Here is a 16537-nt window from a genome sequence, read left to right on the forward strand (position 1 = left end):
AGATCTTAATATTTAAGTCAAAGATAACTGCTAAATTAATATTTTTAAAGATATTTTCAATATATGTTTATTATCAAAATAACTCATATTAACCGATGTTAAAAGTTAACTTTTATATTAATTCCCTAAATAATCAATCTCAAGATTCTTTATGTAATATGAATCTAAAAAATAAGTATTCTGTGTTGAAAATTGAAATTTTAATTTCAAAGATATTTTTTAAAATTATAATCTAATGATTAAAATCAATTCTTCTGATTTTAAAATTTGTTTCCGCAACTATATATATATATATATATATATATATATATATATATATATATATATATATATATATATATATATATATATATATTGCTGGTACAACAATCCACAGGATAGAACCACTAAGGTTCTGTTAAATTTCAACAAACCAAAGCAGAATTTGTAGCCTTCTCTTTTAGTGTGAGATATATCATATAGCCACTATGGTTGAGCTTTTGGCAGTCATATGTACTCTCTTCTCAGCCCTTGCCTTTGTTTATCTTCTCAAATATCGTAACAAAAACAAACAAGATTCCCCACACAAATTGCCACCTGGAAGCATGGGGTGGCCCTTTTCTGGGGAAACTCTTGGCTTCCTCAAGCCTCATAGATCAAACTCCTTGGGAAGCTTCTTACAAGAACGCTGTTCTAGGTAACTTAATTGTCAAGTTCATAAACATTTTTTTCCCATTTTCTCTCTTTATATTTTTATCAATAGTACCCTTAAAAGTTTTCTGTTGTGATCTTTGCCAATCATTGTCACCTAACTATATATCCTCAAAATTAAGCTGCATATTAAATTTGTCAGACGTTATGTGTGTTGTGTTTTGTACTCTATGAAAGTTGGTTGTGGGGTTTAAATGTTATAGGTTTAAATATGACTAAGAAGTCCTTGTTTTTCAGGTATGGCAAAGTTTTCAAGTCGCATTTGTTTGGTTCTCCCACCATAGTTTCATGTGACTTTGAGTTCAACATGTATATTCTTCAGAATGAAGGGACATTATTCCCTGTTGATTACCCCAAGGTTATGCATAACATACTGGGGAAGTTTTCTCTTCTTCTTGTCAAAGGAGACCTTCACAGAAAGCTAAGAAGCACCATTATTAGTTTTGTCAGTGCAACAAAGCACGAATCCAATTTCCTTCACTGTGTGGAAATGCTTGCACTCTCAAGGATTAACTCATGGATTCCAATCTCTAAACAAGTTGCTTTCTACGAAGAAGCTAAAAGGGTATGGTGTCATCAATTTGCTAATTTGTTTCTACTTGTGTTTTAGACAAATTAATTCCTTCTTCTACTCTTATAGTATTATGCACACAATGAAATAGAAGAACTACATATATAGTTCAACTTATATTGGAAAAATAACCATTTATTTTCCATCTTTTGAGAGAGTACTTTTCACACAAGTTGGTTATTTCTCCAACATAAGTTGAACTATGAAATACAACTATCGTATTTTGCATACAATCGTAAACTAGTTTTTTGTAAAAAAGAGATTGCTTGTCATTTTCAAACACATGATATGTATTATTTTTCTTTCGAGTGAAACAGTTTACGATTAATGTTATGATGAAGCACCTATTGAACATTAATCCAGATGATCCACTAGCCTTCAAGATTTTAGGGAACTTTGAGAACTACATCAAAGGCTTTATTTCATTGCCAATACGTATACCCGGGACGGCATATTTCAAAGCTTTGCAGGTACATACATATATGATCATAAATTATTAGCTATGTCATCAAAGTGCCAAAATAAGTGTCCTTATGCTGAATCTGATATCAGAATGTTTTGTTTTTGGCTTCTATCAGGCTAGAATAAGACTCTCAGCCATTATCAAAGATATCATAATAGAGAGGCGTAAATGTAATAATGTGAGGCCTATGCAAGGAGGGGACCTCTTGAATGTGATTTTGTCAAAGAAAAACCTAAGTGATGAAGAGATGGTGAGCATTGTGTTGGACCTATTGTTTGGAGGTTATGAGACAACTGCAAAACTTCTGTCTTTGATTGTCTATTTCCTTGGTGGAGCCTCTAATGCTTTAGAAAGTTTAAAGGTACTTTGCTTTAAACCTTTTTGAAGCAAGAACACGTGTTCACAAATCATTACTTCGTTGATTAATATTAACTATGACCCTTGTAGGAAGAACACCAAGAGATAAGAAAAAGAAAAAAGGAGGGAGAACTACTTAACTGGGAAGATTATAAGCAAATGAACTTCACTCAAAATGTAAGAAACTAATTAATTAACCAATATATTAAGTAACCTGTATCAAATTATAACTTTTGCCTTCTCAAGGTTTTTGTATTTTCTCACTAGTGAATTTACAAAATTCTCGACGTTAGGTGATATACGAAGCTATGAGATGTGGCAATGTAGTCAAATTTTTGCACAGGAAAGCTATTCAAGATGTCAAATTCAAAGGTATTTACTATTGGATGATTGTTAGATCTAGCTACTGTAGTCCTTATATTATAAAAGTAAAATGTCTCCTTAACTTAATAAAGTGCAAAATGTCATTCCCTTAAAATTTTTCTTTTTACATTTTTTCACTTGTAGTAAAGACTGAAGTGAATGATATTTCACAACATTTTACACAGACAGTAAAGTGAAAGTTTTGTAAAATTAAAAACTAAAATGATTAACGTATATCATTTTAAAATCTACAATAAGGTATACGATATATATATCCAATAGTAACGATGCAAGATGACTGAGAAAATGTACCACGTACTCTTACCCCTAATAGTATCTATATATCACCCTTTCTCACTTTACCATATTTGTTTACTTTAGGAGATAAGGTAAATCATTTGAATAGTATCTATTGTTAAAGAAGTCATTCTCACGCATTGTTAAAACTGTTGCAGATTATGTGATACCCGCAGGATGGAAGGTTCTTCCTGTCTTGTCTTCTGGACATTTGGATCCCACCCTTTTTGAAAATCCTTTGGAGTTCAACCCCTTTCGGTGGAATGTATGTTCTTTCGGTACATGATCGACAAATAAATAAATAAATGAAAGAATCTTCTGTACTTTTCAAATGCATCGGACAAACCCTATTGTAGAAACAAATTAATTTGTAAAAACTATCACGAATAGCTAAAAAATTGGACAGTTTTTATAAATGAGTCAGCAGCAAAAAATAATTTTAACTTATGAGAGTGTTTTTTTTTATTTTCCTCTCTTAAAAATTCTTCCAGAAACCTAATGGGCATGGGTATAATTTAACAATACACATTAAATTTATGAAAAAGAATCTGTCGATCCTGGCAAAATATATTCTTAAAGACCAATGAAAAACCTCGAATGGAATAATTACTGTTATTATTGTTAATAAAAAAATGTTATGAAAAGCTTAACCGAAGATACCATCATTTCCTAATTTTTTTCATTGCATAAATTAATGTGAATGAACACACACGGGTAGCAACTTTCATTTGTTACCCTACAATACTGCACAGCTAAGTGTTTTTGTCTCTATTGACAGGACAATTCGACAAGCAAGAAAGTGGCACCATTTGGTGGGGGTCCACGATTCTGTCCAGGGGCTGATCTAGCAAAAGTTGAGACAGCATTCTTCCTTCATCATCTTGTCCTTAATTATAGGTACTTTACTTATTACACTATAGCCAAATCTACCCATTCAGATTATAACATGCACAGATTATGGTTAGCAAGATATTGGTTTATCCATTTATAAATTAACCTAATTCGTGTGTTCCACTTACGAATCTATGATTGGCTTAATACTTGATAATAAGTCTAGTAAAAAGCTATAGCTAGCTAGCTATACTGTGAAATCATTTAATGTTTTTTCATGTCATTTTTATATTACACTTTTATGTACACCTACTAGAATGTTTCTTTTCTTTTCTTAGGTAGGGAATTGACACTTTTGAAATGGTGTAAGCTAGAAATAATATCAATCAAATACTATTCCATTTTTTCCATCATCTTTTCTAAATAGAATTGGTTTCTGTTCAAAATATATATTTAATTACTTATGGAAGACTCGCATTATTTCCTAACTAATCCTGCACGAATCATATATGAAAAATCACGTATAAATTTTATGGCCTATGAAATTTATTTCGTCTCTCTTCCTGCTGTTGATCTTTGTATATTTTAGCATTTTCCTATCGAAACTTATACAAAAGTAACCTGTAAATATGGCACTGCTTATATACCATATACCACACAAAAGAAAAGATATATTATACCTACGTTCAATATGCATACGATAACCATTTTTGAGCTATATATATATACTATCAATTATCAATATTAAAAATTCTTTCATTTCAATTATTTAACCCTTAATATCGTTACACTTTCATTTAAGAAGAAAGTGAAATCCAAATATAAATCTAACTTTCTTTTTTATTAATGCGAATTACTTTCAACAGGTGGAAAATTAGGACAGATGATCCCCCACTTGCTTTTCCGTATGTGGAATTCACTAGAGGGCTGCTATTGAATCTTGAACCCACTGCCTAGCCTCTACTTTTGGGGAACACTTTTGATTACAGTTTGGGTTTTATGTGCTGAAAATTGATAACAATATGTAACAGAGAAAAAAAATTGTTATTTATAATTAAATATGGAAAAACTTTTTAATTTGGAAATTTATTTAAACATATTTATATATTATCATTTCAATTTGGTCTCTAGACAGAGAATTCTACATTATGATCTTAACTTGAAATTCTCATATTGTTAAAGAATTTGTCCCTATGGTTATAATATTGAGAGAAGATTATAGACAATTTTGCCATTTTTTATTTTATTGATGACAATGATGACATTTGAATTCACTAGTCTTCAAATTAAAAGTTAACAAGTCACCCAATTTGTTAACAAAATTATAACTAAGACAGATGATATAGAGCGCTAAACTTTTTTTTTTTTTTTATGTAAAGACCGGAATTATTATTTATTATTTACGTAAAGGTCAAATTAAGAAATGGTGTGAAAATAGGAATCAAAATTTAATTTTAATGTATTTATAATAATAAAACATATGTTAGGTCCTAAAAAAATCATTATGTTTGAGAGGAAAAAATATTATCTCTACAATGAAGATTATAAAAAGGAAAATACAACATTTATCTAAAAAAACAATAAAATTCCATTATAAAAAGAAAAATATAAAAATTTATCTAAAAAATGTCATTATCTATTCTAAAGAAAGTACTCATCTTTTGTGACTGTCTTGTCCTGTGACTGATTTTGATACCTTTTCAGTGATGACAATTATTTACGTATATTAATCATCTTTTATTTTAATTAAAAAAACTAAAAAATATATATATAAATAGACAAGGCACGAAGTGCCTATTTCCAACCGTCTTTTAGGAGAATAAAATATTTGTCAATAAATAAATAAATAACACTTAAATATTGTTTTTTCAAAGTCCAATTCCACCAACTAAAAAAATTATCCTAATATTTAAATATTCGTTGAATAAATTAATGTATGAGAAAATATGAGTGGCCAAAAAGCGCATACCATTGATAACTTGCCGGCAGTTTTCCCACTTGTTACGAATACTCCAAGGAACCAAGGGGAGTCCTTAAGCCATGCAATAACTAAAAAATTTGATGATAATGACTAAATATATCAACAGACAAAAACTTAAAGGACTAAGGTTAATTAATCTTTTGTTTCAAAACTAAAACTAAAAATTCTAAAATGTTCATGGAACAAAAACATAATTGACACTCTTTTTAAATATTTTTAGTAAAAATTGTATAACCGAAAGGAATAAAATAACATGAAATAACATTACTATTTTTAATAATGAGGTGTACAAAAAAAAGTTACGTATTGTCCGCTTAAAATTTTTTATATAATTATTGAATCACAATTTATCTTATATGATAAATTTATTGACTTTTAAAATAATTCAAATAATAGTTTATAATTGGATGATAATGTAAAATTATTTTACAGTATTAATGTATAAACATTAAATTCAAATAAAAATAACTTACAAATGGGTGATTAAGTGATAACAGTGATTTTATCTCCTTTAAACAGTAACAATAGTAATTCAGTAAAAAAAAAGTATAATAACCTAAAATTAGGTTCATAAATTTGACCTTTTTGTTTTCGTTGAATGCGTTTTAACCTATTAATGGTCTTTAAATTTACATAATTACTTATAATGATGTTTTTTTTAAATGACATACATAATCAAAATCTAGGAACTTCTAAAAAAACAAACACTTACCAACAGGGTTCGCTTAATTGTAAGGCATAATTATATCAAAAATACGAAACTGATCGATTATGCATTTGCATCTTATTTATGCTTGGTCATAAGATCTGCCACTTAATTATTTCTCAGAGAACATATGAATCCAGATACATGATTTTCATACCTATGAATATCATATGTATAGCCTTGACTAAAGCACACATGTGTAGAGCAACATCCTTTTGTCAATAGATTAATAAAACATTGAGAATCTGAATAAATCTAGCTACGTCATAAAAATGAGAAAATACCACAATCATGATAATATAACTATATGCGTTATAGTTTTGTTTCACTTAATGAAAAACAGGGGCTGAATATTGTGAAATAAATACTTCTTTATATATATATATATATATTTGCTTATAGAATAAAAATACGAATTGGAAATTGCTATAGAATTTATTTTCAGGACCTTTATAAACAGTGATAGATCTAGAATCTGGAGTTTAAGACACATTATTATTATTTTATTATTATTATTATTATTAACTTCATGATTTTAAACTATAGTTCCAATTGTAGTTACAGTTGCGATTGTAATTGTGATTCTTAACATTTGTGGTTGCAATATCACAATTGCGAATTGCAGTTGCGATGTCGTAGTAGTAGTTGAAAAATCATATGTTGTGTAGGGATGAATAAGTGGGTCGGTCCGTTCCGTATAAGCCCGCATTGATAGCGGATTGAGTCAAGTGTCCTGCATTCTTATACGGACCTAAAAAATTGATCCGCCTCATCCCGCGGACTCCGCGAGTCGAACGGGCCAGTCTGCAGATATAATTTTAAAAGAATTACAAATTTAACAAAAATACAACACAATCAAATTAAGTTCAACACAAATGTAAATAAAATCTCAACAATTAGTCAATTACATCAATAAAATAAATAATGTCTTAACAATAAATCTAAAATATGAAACTTAAACATCTCCAACAACAAATGATTCCATATTTGAAGTAGTTTGAGTCTTCTCCATCTCCACATCTCATCTTCTTTTCCTAAAACTCAAAACAATAATAAATATTAGAATCAACTCAAGTTAAGTGATTAAAATAACATAATTATTACACATTATTTACCTTGCACATCAAATCCTAGTAACAAATTTTTAGTACATATCAAGGCTTGCACGTTGTTAGCAAGAAGCCTAGTTCGATATTTGTTAAACACTTGTGAGCTAATACTAAATGTTGATTCGGAAGCCACAACTGTAATTTGAATGCTTAAAATATCACAAGCCAATAATGAAAGATCTGAAAACCAGGCTTGACTATCCTTCCAATATTGCAAAACATCAAGATTGTGATGATATTTATTTGGAAGATTTGCCTCTTCCAAATATGTATCTAGTTGAGATTCACCCACTTGCGACATATCTTCATCTTCAAATTGTATAAACTCTTACGTTAATTCCACAAAAATAAAAAATAGTTGTCAAACTAAATAAGAATAAATGAGTAGTAGTTAAAAAAATTAAGTGAAACCTTGACTTACATCCATAACATCAACTTGAGCAATACTAATAGTACTAGTAGTAGTCAGAGTCTCTTGTGATGAACCTTGACTTAAACCAACATTGCTTGATGTTTCTTTGGAATACATTTGAACATACTCATTATATAAAGTATACAACTTGTGCTCCACTACTTTCAACTTTGTTTGACAAGATATTGGATCAAGACCGAGTTTTGAATAATAATACTTCAAAAGTTTGATTTTAAAGCGTGGATCTAGAATGCACCCAAAGGAAAGCACATTGCTATAATCACTCCAATATTTATTAAACTTAAAAACAAATTAGATGTTAGGTAAGAGAAACCAGATATCAACTCTGTGATTTGAAAGAAAGAATGCAAAAAATCACACATTTTTTGTCCTCTCTCCCATTCTTCATTAGTAGAACAACTTGAATAGCTCCTATCATCAAATGCAAGACTACAAAAGGCACATCGATATACAAGGACACTCTCAAGCATCATAAAAGTAGAATTCCACCTAGTAATGACATCTAAGCGCAAACCTATCTTTGTATGAATACCACCAACTTTTGCAACACAAGCTTTAAAAACTTTCATTCTACCCTCTGATCCCTTAACATACTTAATGTTTTTTCTAATTTTGTTTACAGCAGAACCGACTACTTTCAACCCCTCTTGAACAATAAGGTTTAAAATGTGAGCACAACATCGAATATGAAAAAAATTCACCACCACTTACTAAACCATTATTATGCAAAAGAAGTCTTTCCTTCAAATAGTGTTGCATTTTATCATTAGAAGAAGCATTATCTAAAGTTAATGAAAAAAATTTATGCACAATCCCCCATGCTTCCAAAAAACAATATATAACTTTAGTCATCTCACGCCGTTAGTGTGGAGGAGGAAAATGAGAAAAATTAAGTATTTTACTATTCAACTTCCAATTTGCATCAACATAATGTGAAGTTAATGAAATATAACCCTTAAAAGTACAAGATGCCCACACATCAGATGCCAAGCTTATTCTACTAGGGACTTTAGACAACATGCATTTCATTTTTTTTCTTTTCAAAATCATACAAATTATTCACATTCATGGTAGCAACGCGCCTAGAGGGTACCTTCACATTAGGACGCAAATATTGTAATAACTCTTTAAACCTCCTATATTCAACAAAAGAGAATGGAAGATCATGCTCAATAATCATCATAGATATAATCTCAAGTACCACACTTTGATCAATTTTCTTTTATTTCTTAATCTCCTAGCATGATCAAGAATAATATTTCTAACATCACTCTTAGAACGCGTCTTCAAATATACATCATATTTCCCCATATGACATTGTAAGGTTGAAGTCACATTCTTATTGTCACTGCCCACATAATCTTTCAAACAATATTTGCATTTACCCCTCACTTTTCCATCATTATGTATAACAGGTTTCTCAAAAAAATTCCACACAAGTGATAAATAATTTCATGCCCTCTTTTTTGACATTTTAGACTCCATAGGTTCATCTTCATGAATAACATTTTCATGCACATCCACATCAATACTCTCATTGTCATTCTCATCAACATTAACTTCAAAAGAAACCATATTTAAAATCTGAAATAATAAAATTAAATGAACTCAATTCTAAATTCAAATAAATCACACAAAAACTTAATTCATCATGTTTATAACTTGCAGATCAAGAGTTGTGTGGTTCATTCCCTTATCTCATGATTTTATCATATAATAATAATTAGAGAAATGACTTCCTTAAAAGTTAATTTTAATTACAGGTATACCCTTTAAATATAAAAATCATTTTAAGAATACTTTGTACGAGCTCCATAGTCCATATATAAAAGTAAAAGATAATTTGAATCATATAAGAACATCTAATAACAAGTTAAAATCTATTAATCAATTTACTCCAATGCCAATCAATTCCCTCTTGCTCATGTAACAATTCGAGAAGATAATAACAAACTTCCAACACCTTCTCAAGATGACAAAATTACTAAAGACTTGAGTAACTACTAACAATTTATTTTACGACCCAATCATGAAATACAAACAATCTCCACAACTCAGGTGAATAAATAATTAAATACACATCATGTAGATTGTGAACAATGACCTAATCACACAACTGTACATGCTCAATGATGGAATAAAATTGAACGGTATTATTCTCAATTTTGAAGAAAATTGATCATACTATACGTTAACACATTGAACAATTTCCAGTGAAACAAGAACATATTTTGCCACGAATCACAAACATTAGGAAAGTGAATAGGATAAGATAACATCACAAACATCAAAGGAAGAAAGAGAAAAAAGGAAAAAAGGTGAGTATGGAATCAACAAACCTTGAAAGGAAAGAAGGACAACAAAGGGAAGGAAGCAATAAAGCAACGAATCAGCAGTTATAGACTTTTCACATTTTTCTTTTATTTTAAGACTACAGCAGCAACAAATCAACCGAATCTCTTAGGCATCCATTGAGCATTTCACAAAAAACCCCAATTTCAGACAAACCCCCCCCCCCCCCCCCAACAAAAATAGGACAAAAACAAATTCTAGAGAGAGAGAAGAGATGTATCTTGTGTGGTGGCGGTGGTGGCCCAAGGCCGCGGTGTGTCGCGTGACTGCGTGAGTCGTGTCCACGGTGAGGAGAAGAAGATGAGAAGAAATGCTGTAAGAGGAGAAGAATAAAGCAAGGTACTAGTCCTTAAAGTGGTACTAGTCCAATGGTTCTTAAAGTGAAAAAGAAAAAATCCAACGTACTAAAACTAAAAGGCAATGTGGGCCACACAAATAAAACAAGGTGTTGTTGTTGTAGTTGGTAGATTCTCAGATCATGGATTAAGCAGGCTTACGAGCAACCCGTGGACCCCGCAGACCAAACCTGCACAGTTCGCGGGTTAAGCGGGACATGCCTAAAAATACTATATAACCATGGACTATTTAAAAAAAAATCAATCTCTTACCCGCATAGATCACGGACCTCATGGGTCAGTCCATGAACTCGAGCTCGTTTACCTACCCTTAATATTGTGTTTGTAATTGTAATTGTAGACCATAATTTAAAACGATGATTATCATAAATATAAAAATAAATCATGAGATGATATAAAATGTGTAATTGAATAAAGTGTAAAAGTATCTAGTAAGCTAAAATGATAACTAGTCAATAAAAACAAAATTTGACAATGACTAAAAATTAGAGAAAAAGGGTTTAAATTATAAAAGTAGAGGGGACACAAAATAATAACACTATATATATTTATATACTTGTATTTTTCTCAAAATTAGGGTCCAACTAAAAAATTGGGAGCATCCCATTCAAATTATAAAAATAGATAAAACAAAAAAGATGATAATATTGAATATATATTTATATTTTTTTAAAGTGTGGTGACATAAATGCACCCTCTCAATCTAAGCTAGGTCTGCCTAGTTATGCTTATAAATATTGAACTCTTTTAACTTTTTAATAAAAAACTAATGATTATTTTTTGTCTTAGGTCATAAAGTAAGAGTGTTTTTTAACCATTGGGTTAGTTATTAATTTCGTTCGCAATTCATGAGAATTGCTGGCATAAGGGAATTGAGTACGTATTTTTTCTATTAAATAAGTTATTTTCACTTGCTTGAATATATAGGAGTCTTACATTGCTATGTCAATTCTCTGGATTAAGAAATCGATGAATTAAAAGTACTATTTACTTCTTTAGAGCATATTCAATGGGTGAAATTTAAACAATCTTTACCTTATGTGAATTAGTCCCTGCAATATCACATCATAGTTAAGCAATCCATTTTGAGTTCTTTACTTATTGAGTTGTTTAGTGAGTTTTTGCCGGGTCTTATACACCACATCACACTTAAAAACTTTTAATACTTTTTCTTAAGAAACTAGAAACTCAATGGAGAAAGGAATTTCAGAGAATGAAAAACTCAGAATTCATTAGTCACGCTTTGTCAAAATACAGAGTATATATAGAAAAGAAAAAGATTACAGAGAAATCTAGACCCTTTTGTACTAAAGACAATGCCCTATTCTATTATATCACTTACAGGTGACAAGGAAGTCTAGAACCTTTTCATGATGACTCAACCATATCACTAATATCTTCCTCCCGTTAGATCATATCCTTTGGGGACCTTAGGATTGGAAGAGTTAAAGGAATTTAACACTTTTTTCTCCAATGTAATGAGTTGCTCAAATTGGTCCAGTTGAAATTATTTATCATTAATTAAGAAATGGCTAGGCAACATTGCTTAAAAAAGTAACTCTACCAAAATAAGCAACGCTAACTCAGTTGCTCCAACAGAGCTTAACTATAAGAAATTTAGATAAAAAAAACCTTGTTGGAGTTACTCTTCGGTAAGCTACAGACTTTTTATTTTTACGGTTAAACAAAGACTTAATTGTGCACAAATTTTTAAAAGAATTTTCTTTTTTCTTTGTTTCCTGATGATTAATCATCATTAAAAAATTCGAGTGGTAACTGTTATTAAAATCTTTTCTTTCAATTATATATCTTTTTCATCTACAAAGTTTATAATCAAAACTTTGTTAAAGACCCAAACTCAAGAAACTCCTTTTAAATAAAACACTTGCAACATATATAATCATTCACAAGAACCTTTCCAAAACAAAAAAAGCATTCACAAGAAAAAAAAACTCAAATTTCCACAATTGTGATCAAATTAGTCCGTTATTTTCCACAACATTAATAAAGATCGTGATGACTACAATATAAAATTTCCCTATAGCAGAAAGTTAGCTTGAACCAGATCTAGAAGCGTCTTGGATATCTTTGAAGAAGATCACAAGAATTTTAGATCCTTCACTGCAGCTTCTTTAGGCACTTATGTTGACGCTGGCAAGGCCTGTTTTGTGTTTTTTTTTTCTTTCCATGTGAATTGGATTGGTGTACCTAGTTATTTACGAACTAAGCTTATTTGGTACATGAGAAAACTTACATTAATACATATTACAGAACTCAATTCCTTATTATTTTACAATTTCTACTAAAAAATGTTCATCCTTTATAAAAAAAAATACAGATAATAAGTGAAGAGAAAATATTTCCTTCAGGATTCCCTTTACGAAATCTCACCATCTGCATGTTTCTGACTAAGCAATTATCATTAGTTTAAACAAATGATGCCAGATCTTATCATGTACTGACTTTTTTTTTGAATACCTAAAATCAATTAAAATAATTATTATACCCAAGAGTTTGATGCATTACAAAATTATAATACGTCACCATAAAATTACAATAATTAATGGTATACATATATACGATATAATTAATGTACCAATTAATTACAATTACCATGATGCAAACATCTTGAGTTGACAGAATTTGATGTAAACAACATATATAAAGCCGCTAGCATAAGGAGAAGATTAATTGCCCCAATTTTAAATAATCTCGCTGCTCCCGAATCCAACATTTTTTCCCGATCTGATTAGCAGATAAGAGACAGAAGTTCCCAAGCAGCATAGTGAGAACCTGTTCATGTTGTAAACAAGGCAATCTTATACACAATTATAGAGAAAAAAACAAGGCTTTTCACAACACATGAACAATGAATTGATACATACCAAAATAATAACACAATAAAGGCTCTATGCAATTTTTGAGAGGGACAAATCCCTTTCAAGGCACTTGAGTGAGGTAGGGTTGACATGCATGAACAAGTAGTTCCCAGCAAAAAGGTCACCAAAATGAACTTGACCTTCCTTGAATCTTTTCATCACTTTAGCATATGAAATTCTCATGGAAGAAACCAACCTAGCCCTTTTTCTCCAAAGTCTTCTCAAGCTTGGAATTTTGAGTCTAAACCTTCTCCTAATGGGAACCCTTCTAAACCTGAACCAGCTTCTTGACCTCCTTTCCCTTTCATCATCCCACCCTTTTTCATGCCTTAGCCTTTGGTAACGAAGTTTGCTTAGAGGAACCATTTGGAGCTGGGAAGACATGGTGGATTTTTCAGAAGTAAAACAACTCATTAGGACAACAAAACAAAACCAAAGAGAGAATTATGAGAGAGATAATGTGCTAGGTGGTGTTTATTATTATCACCTATCTTGGGAGGGTTTGCTTTTTTTGTGAGTAGTTGATTTCCTTAAATGTGAAGTGTGATATTGACAGGGTGAAAGCTCAATGGTGGGTTGGAATAGGGGAGAGTGTCTGGAGAAGCTGTTGAGTGAATTAAATGCAACGTGAGAAAGGTTGGTGAGTCTATCCATATTTTCTTATGTTAATAAATTTCTCCCTTTTCAATGATGGGTAGTCCAATTAGGAAGTTTTCCTTTGATTAGTTAAATTAATCTATATTTCTTAAAAAAATAATTAATTATATTAAATATATAAATTATTTATATTATTATTCTAAAATTATTTTTTTATTTTTTTATCCGCTTAATTATTTTTTATTAATGTTTTAAAAAATAATAATTAAGTAAAGAGTATTTATAGAAAAAATAATTAATGTATCTAAAAATTAAAAAAAAAATTATAAAAAGATAAATAAATTTTTAAAAATAATCTTATAATTAGGAATACATAGAATATTTTTTTAGAAGAAGAAAAACATATATATTTAACTCTATTTTATAATTAAATTTTTATGATTATTATTTTACATTTAAAACAAGATCATTAACCCAAGTTTCAATAAAAATTAATGTGCGCATGATCACTGATTTATTATTCCAAGTAATTAAACACATTTTTAAATTTATTATAAATACATAAAAGAGGTGCACCGGTTATAAATGAAAAGACGGAAAAATGCAGTGGGATCATATTCTATTCTAAAATGACAATAGTATGCTCCTTGAACTGTACCATATTATAAAGTCATTATCAGCAATTAAAAAAAATGTCGTTATCAATTCAATTAACTTTAATAAACTTTGTACCAAAAAAAAATTAATAAACTACACTAGGAAATATTGCTATAATTATAATGTCATTAAAAATTTACATTTAACACGGTAGCCCCCCTATCACTACTATATATATATATATATATATAGCAAACAAGTTATTAAATTCTGTCAAAAATACTGCAGAAATAATAAAATGGAACCTTTTTTTTTACAGCAATAAAATGGCATCTTAAAGCCTAACATAAGTGCATATGACTAAGGTGATCGGTCCAGTACAACACTGAATTCCTCACGAACTTATGATATTATTAGAGGCATTCATGCATGTGCCCTAGGTCAAGGAGGAAGTCACTGGTGGTATATGTCTAAAACGGTAGTTTCTTTTTCAATATTCTATTTTAACAATCTGTTGTGCAATGTGTTAAGTGATAAGATAAATCAAGATCCTATATATTCTATGTAATCACATTGTATTTGTTGTATTTGTGTATGATGGATGAAATGGAAGTAGATAAATGTTAAGTTCTAATAAAATATTTAAGATTTAATTTATTTAATAATTAATTCATTTAATACCTTGATTGAGTTATAGGGTAAGGAAACTTGCTTTTCCTTACGTAATCATTAAATTTTATTTACTATTATATTCATATATATATATATATATATATATAGTCTTTTCATTAGTGATGACGATTGCTATAATCTGAGTAGGATATTATAGTGTTTGTTTCTATACTTGCACTTCTTAAAAAATTATGTACCTAGACTCATACTTGTATGAATAGTAACTTTAATACTCGTATCTTTTTTCATTAACTACCTAAATGCACATACTCATACTTGTGTACTTTCCCATTAAGTATCTAAATGCACATACCTGTTAAATAATTTTTTCCTTTTAAAATTCAAGAATTTGATATATGTCTTAGCAATAATGAACATGATTTGTATATATATATATTTGGTGGATTAAGGAATGCGATGTATCTATTTTTAACGGGCTTCTTAATCCACAAAAATTATAAAAAAGAAAATCATGTTCCTTATGTGCATTTAGGTACTTAACGAAGAAGGACACGGGTATTAAAGTTATTACCTCAATGCCATTATATTGATCTGGGTACATAGATTTTTTAAAGTGTGGGTATGGAGATGAGTACTATGGTTTCTTAACCAAATTCTACTTATTGCCGTTCCTAATAAGAAGACACTAAATTTATTCATATTGAAATGAATTTAATGGTTATTATGACTAGTCATATATATTGGCCTAACCCAGGATTCAAAGATTGGGGCCAACTATGAAACTTAAAATTCATCTAATAAATATATTTATATCAAAATTCGTATAAAGTAATAATAGTTATATATTTTTCATAATGATTTAAGATACAATAAACAATATATTTACATAAAAGATAAATTGAACAATTTTACAAAGACCCAAAAATAATTACCAATTTCATATGTCACCAATATCTCTAATGGATTTATGATAAAAATTAGTACGATATTAAACAATTTTTTTTTATGGAAAATCTTATTAATTATATTCCAAAAAACTACTAAATTAAATAGATTATGTTACTTGCTAAATTTTCTTTTACGAAAATATATAATAGCCAACAACATCAAAGAATAATTTGCTTTCAAATAATTGGGATATTAAAGAAGAAAAAGGTTATGTCATGATAAAGGCTTCAACTTTGAAATTAAATTATGTCATATTTTTTATGCAACTTGATGTTTGATTTGTTTTCATAAGATTTGCATAGCGCGCATCTGTGGACTCTTGTACTTGAGATTTGAAAACATGATAGAATCTCCCAGATAATGACAAGAAGAAT

The 16537-nt window shown here is 29.6% G+C and overlaps 1 protein-coding gene and 1 long non-coding RNA gene across 3 annotated transcripts; one reads left to right on the forward strand and one right to left on the reverse strand.

Annotated features, from left to right (window-relative positions):
- The first annotated feature begins 400 nt into the window (after nt 1–400).
- On the forward strand, nt 401–4734 carry LOC100791737 (cytochrome P450 724B1). Of its 2 annotated transcripts, XM_006599010.4 has the most exons (9): nt 401–676; nt 928–1255; nt 1579–1731; nt 1840–2085; nt 2172–2258; nt 2375–2453; nt 2900–3006; nt 3520–3638; nt 4439–4734. In XM_006599010.4, exons 1-9 carry the CDS (start codon nt 468–470, stop codon nt 4527–4529), a joined length of 1419 nt encoding a protein of 472 aa, XP_006599073.1. In that variant the 5' UTR covers nt 401–467; the 3' UTR covers nt 4530–4734. The 2 variants fall into 2 exon arrangements, with proteins under 2 accessions (XP_006599073.1, XP_040866178.1); XM_041010244.1 differs by lacking the exon at nt 2172–2258.
- An 8272-nt stretch (nt 4735–13006) lies between these two features.
- Nucleotides 13007–13995, reverse strand: LOC106796349 (uncharacterized). Its single transcript, XR_001385304.3, has 2 exons — nt 13395–13995; nt 13007–13302 (listed from the first exon to the last, which is right to left on the reverse strand). It is a non-coding gene; the product is annotated as an uncharacterized lncRNA (long non-coding RNA).
- Nucleotides 13996–16537: the final 2542 nt, after the last annotated feature.

This window comes from Glycine max, chromosome 16 (assembly GCF_000004515.6).
Source record: "Glycine max cultivar Williams 82 chromosome 16, Glycine_max_v4.0, whole genome shotgun sequence".
Classification (NCBI taxonomy): Eukaryota; Viridiplantae; Streptophyta; class Magnoliopsida; order Fabales; family Fabaceae; genus Glycine; species Glycine max.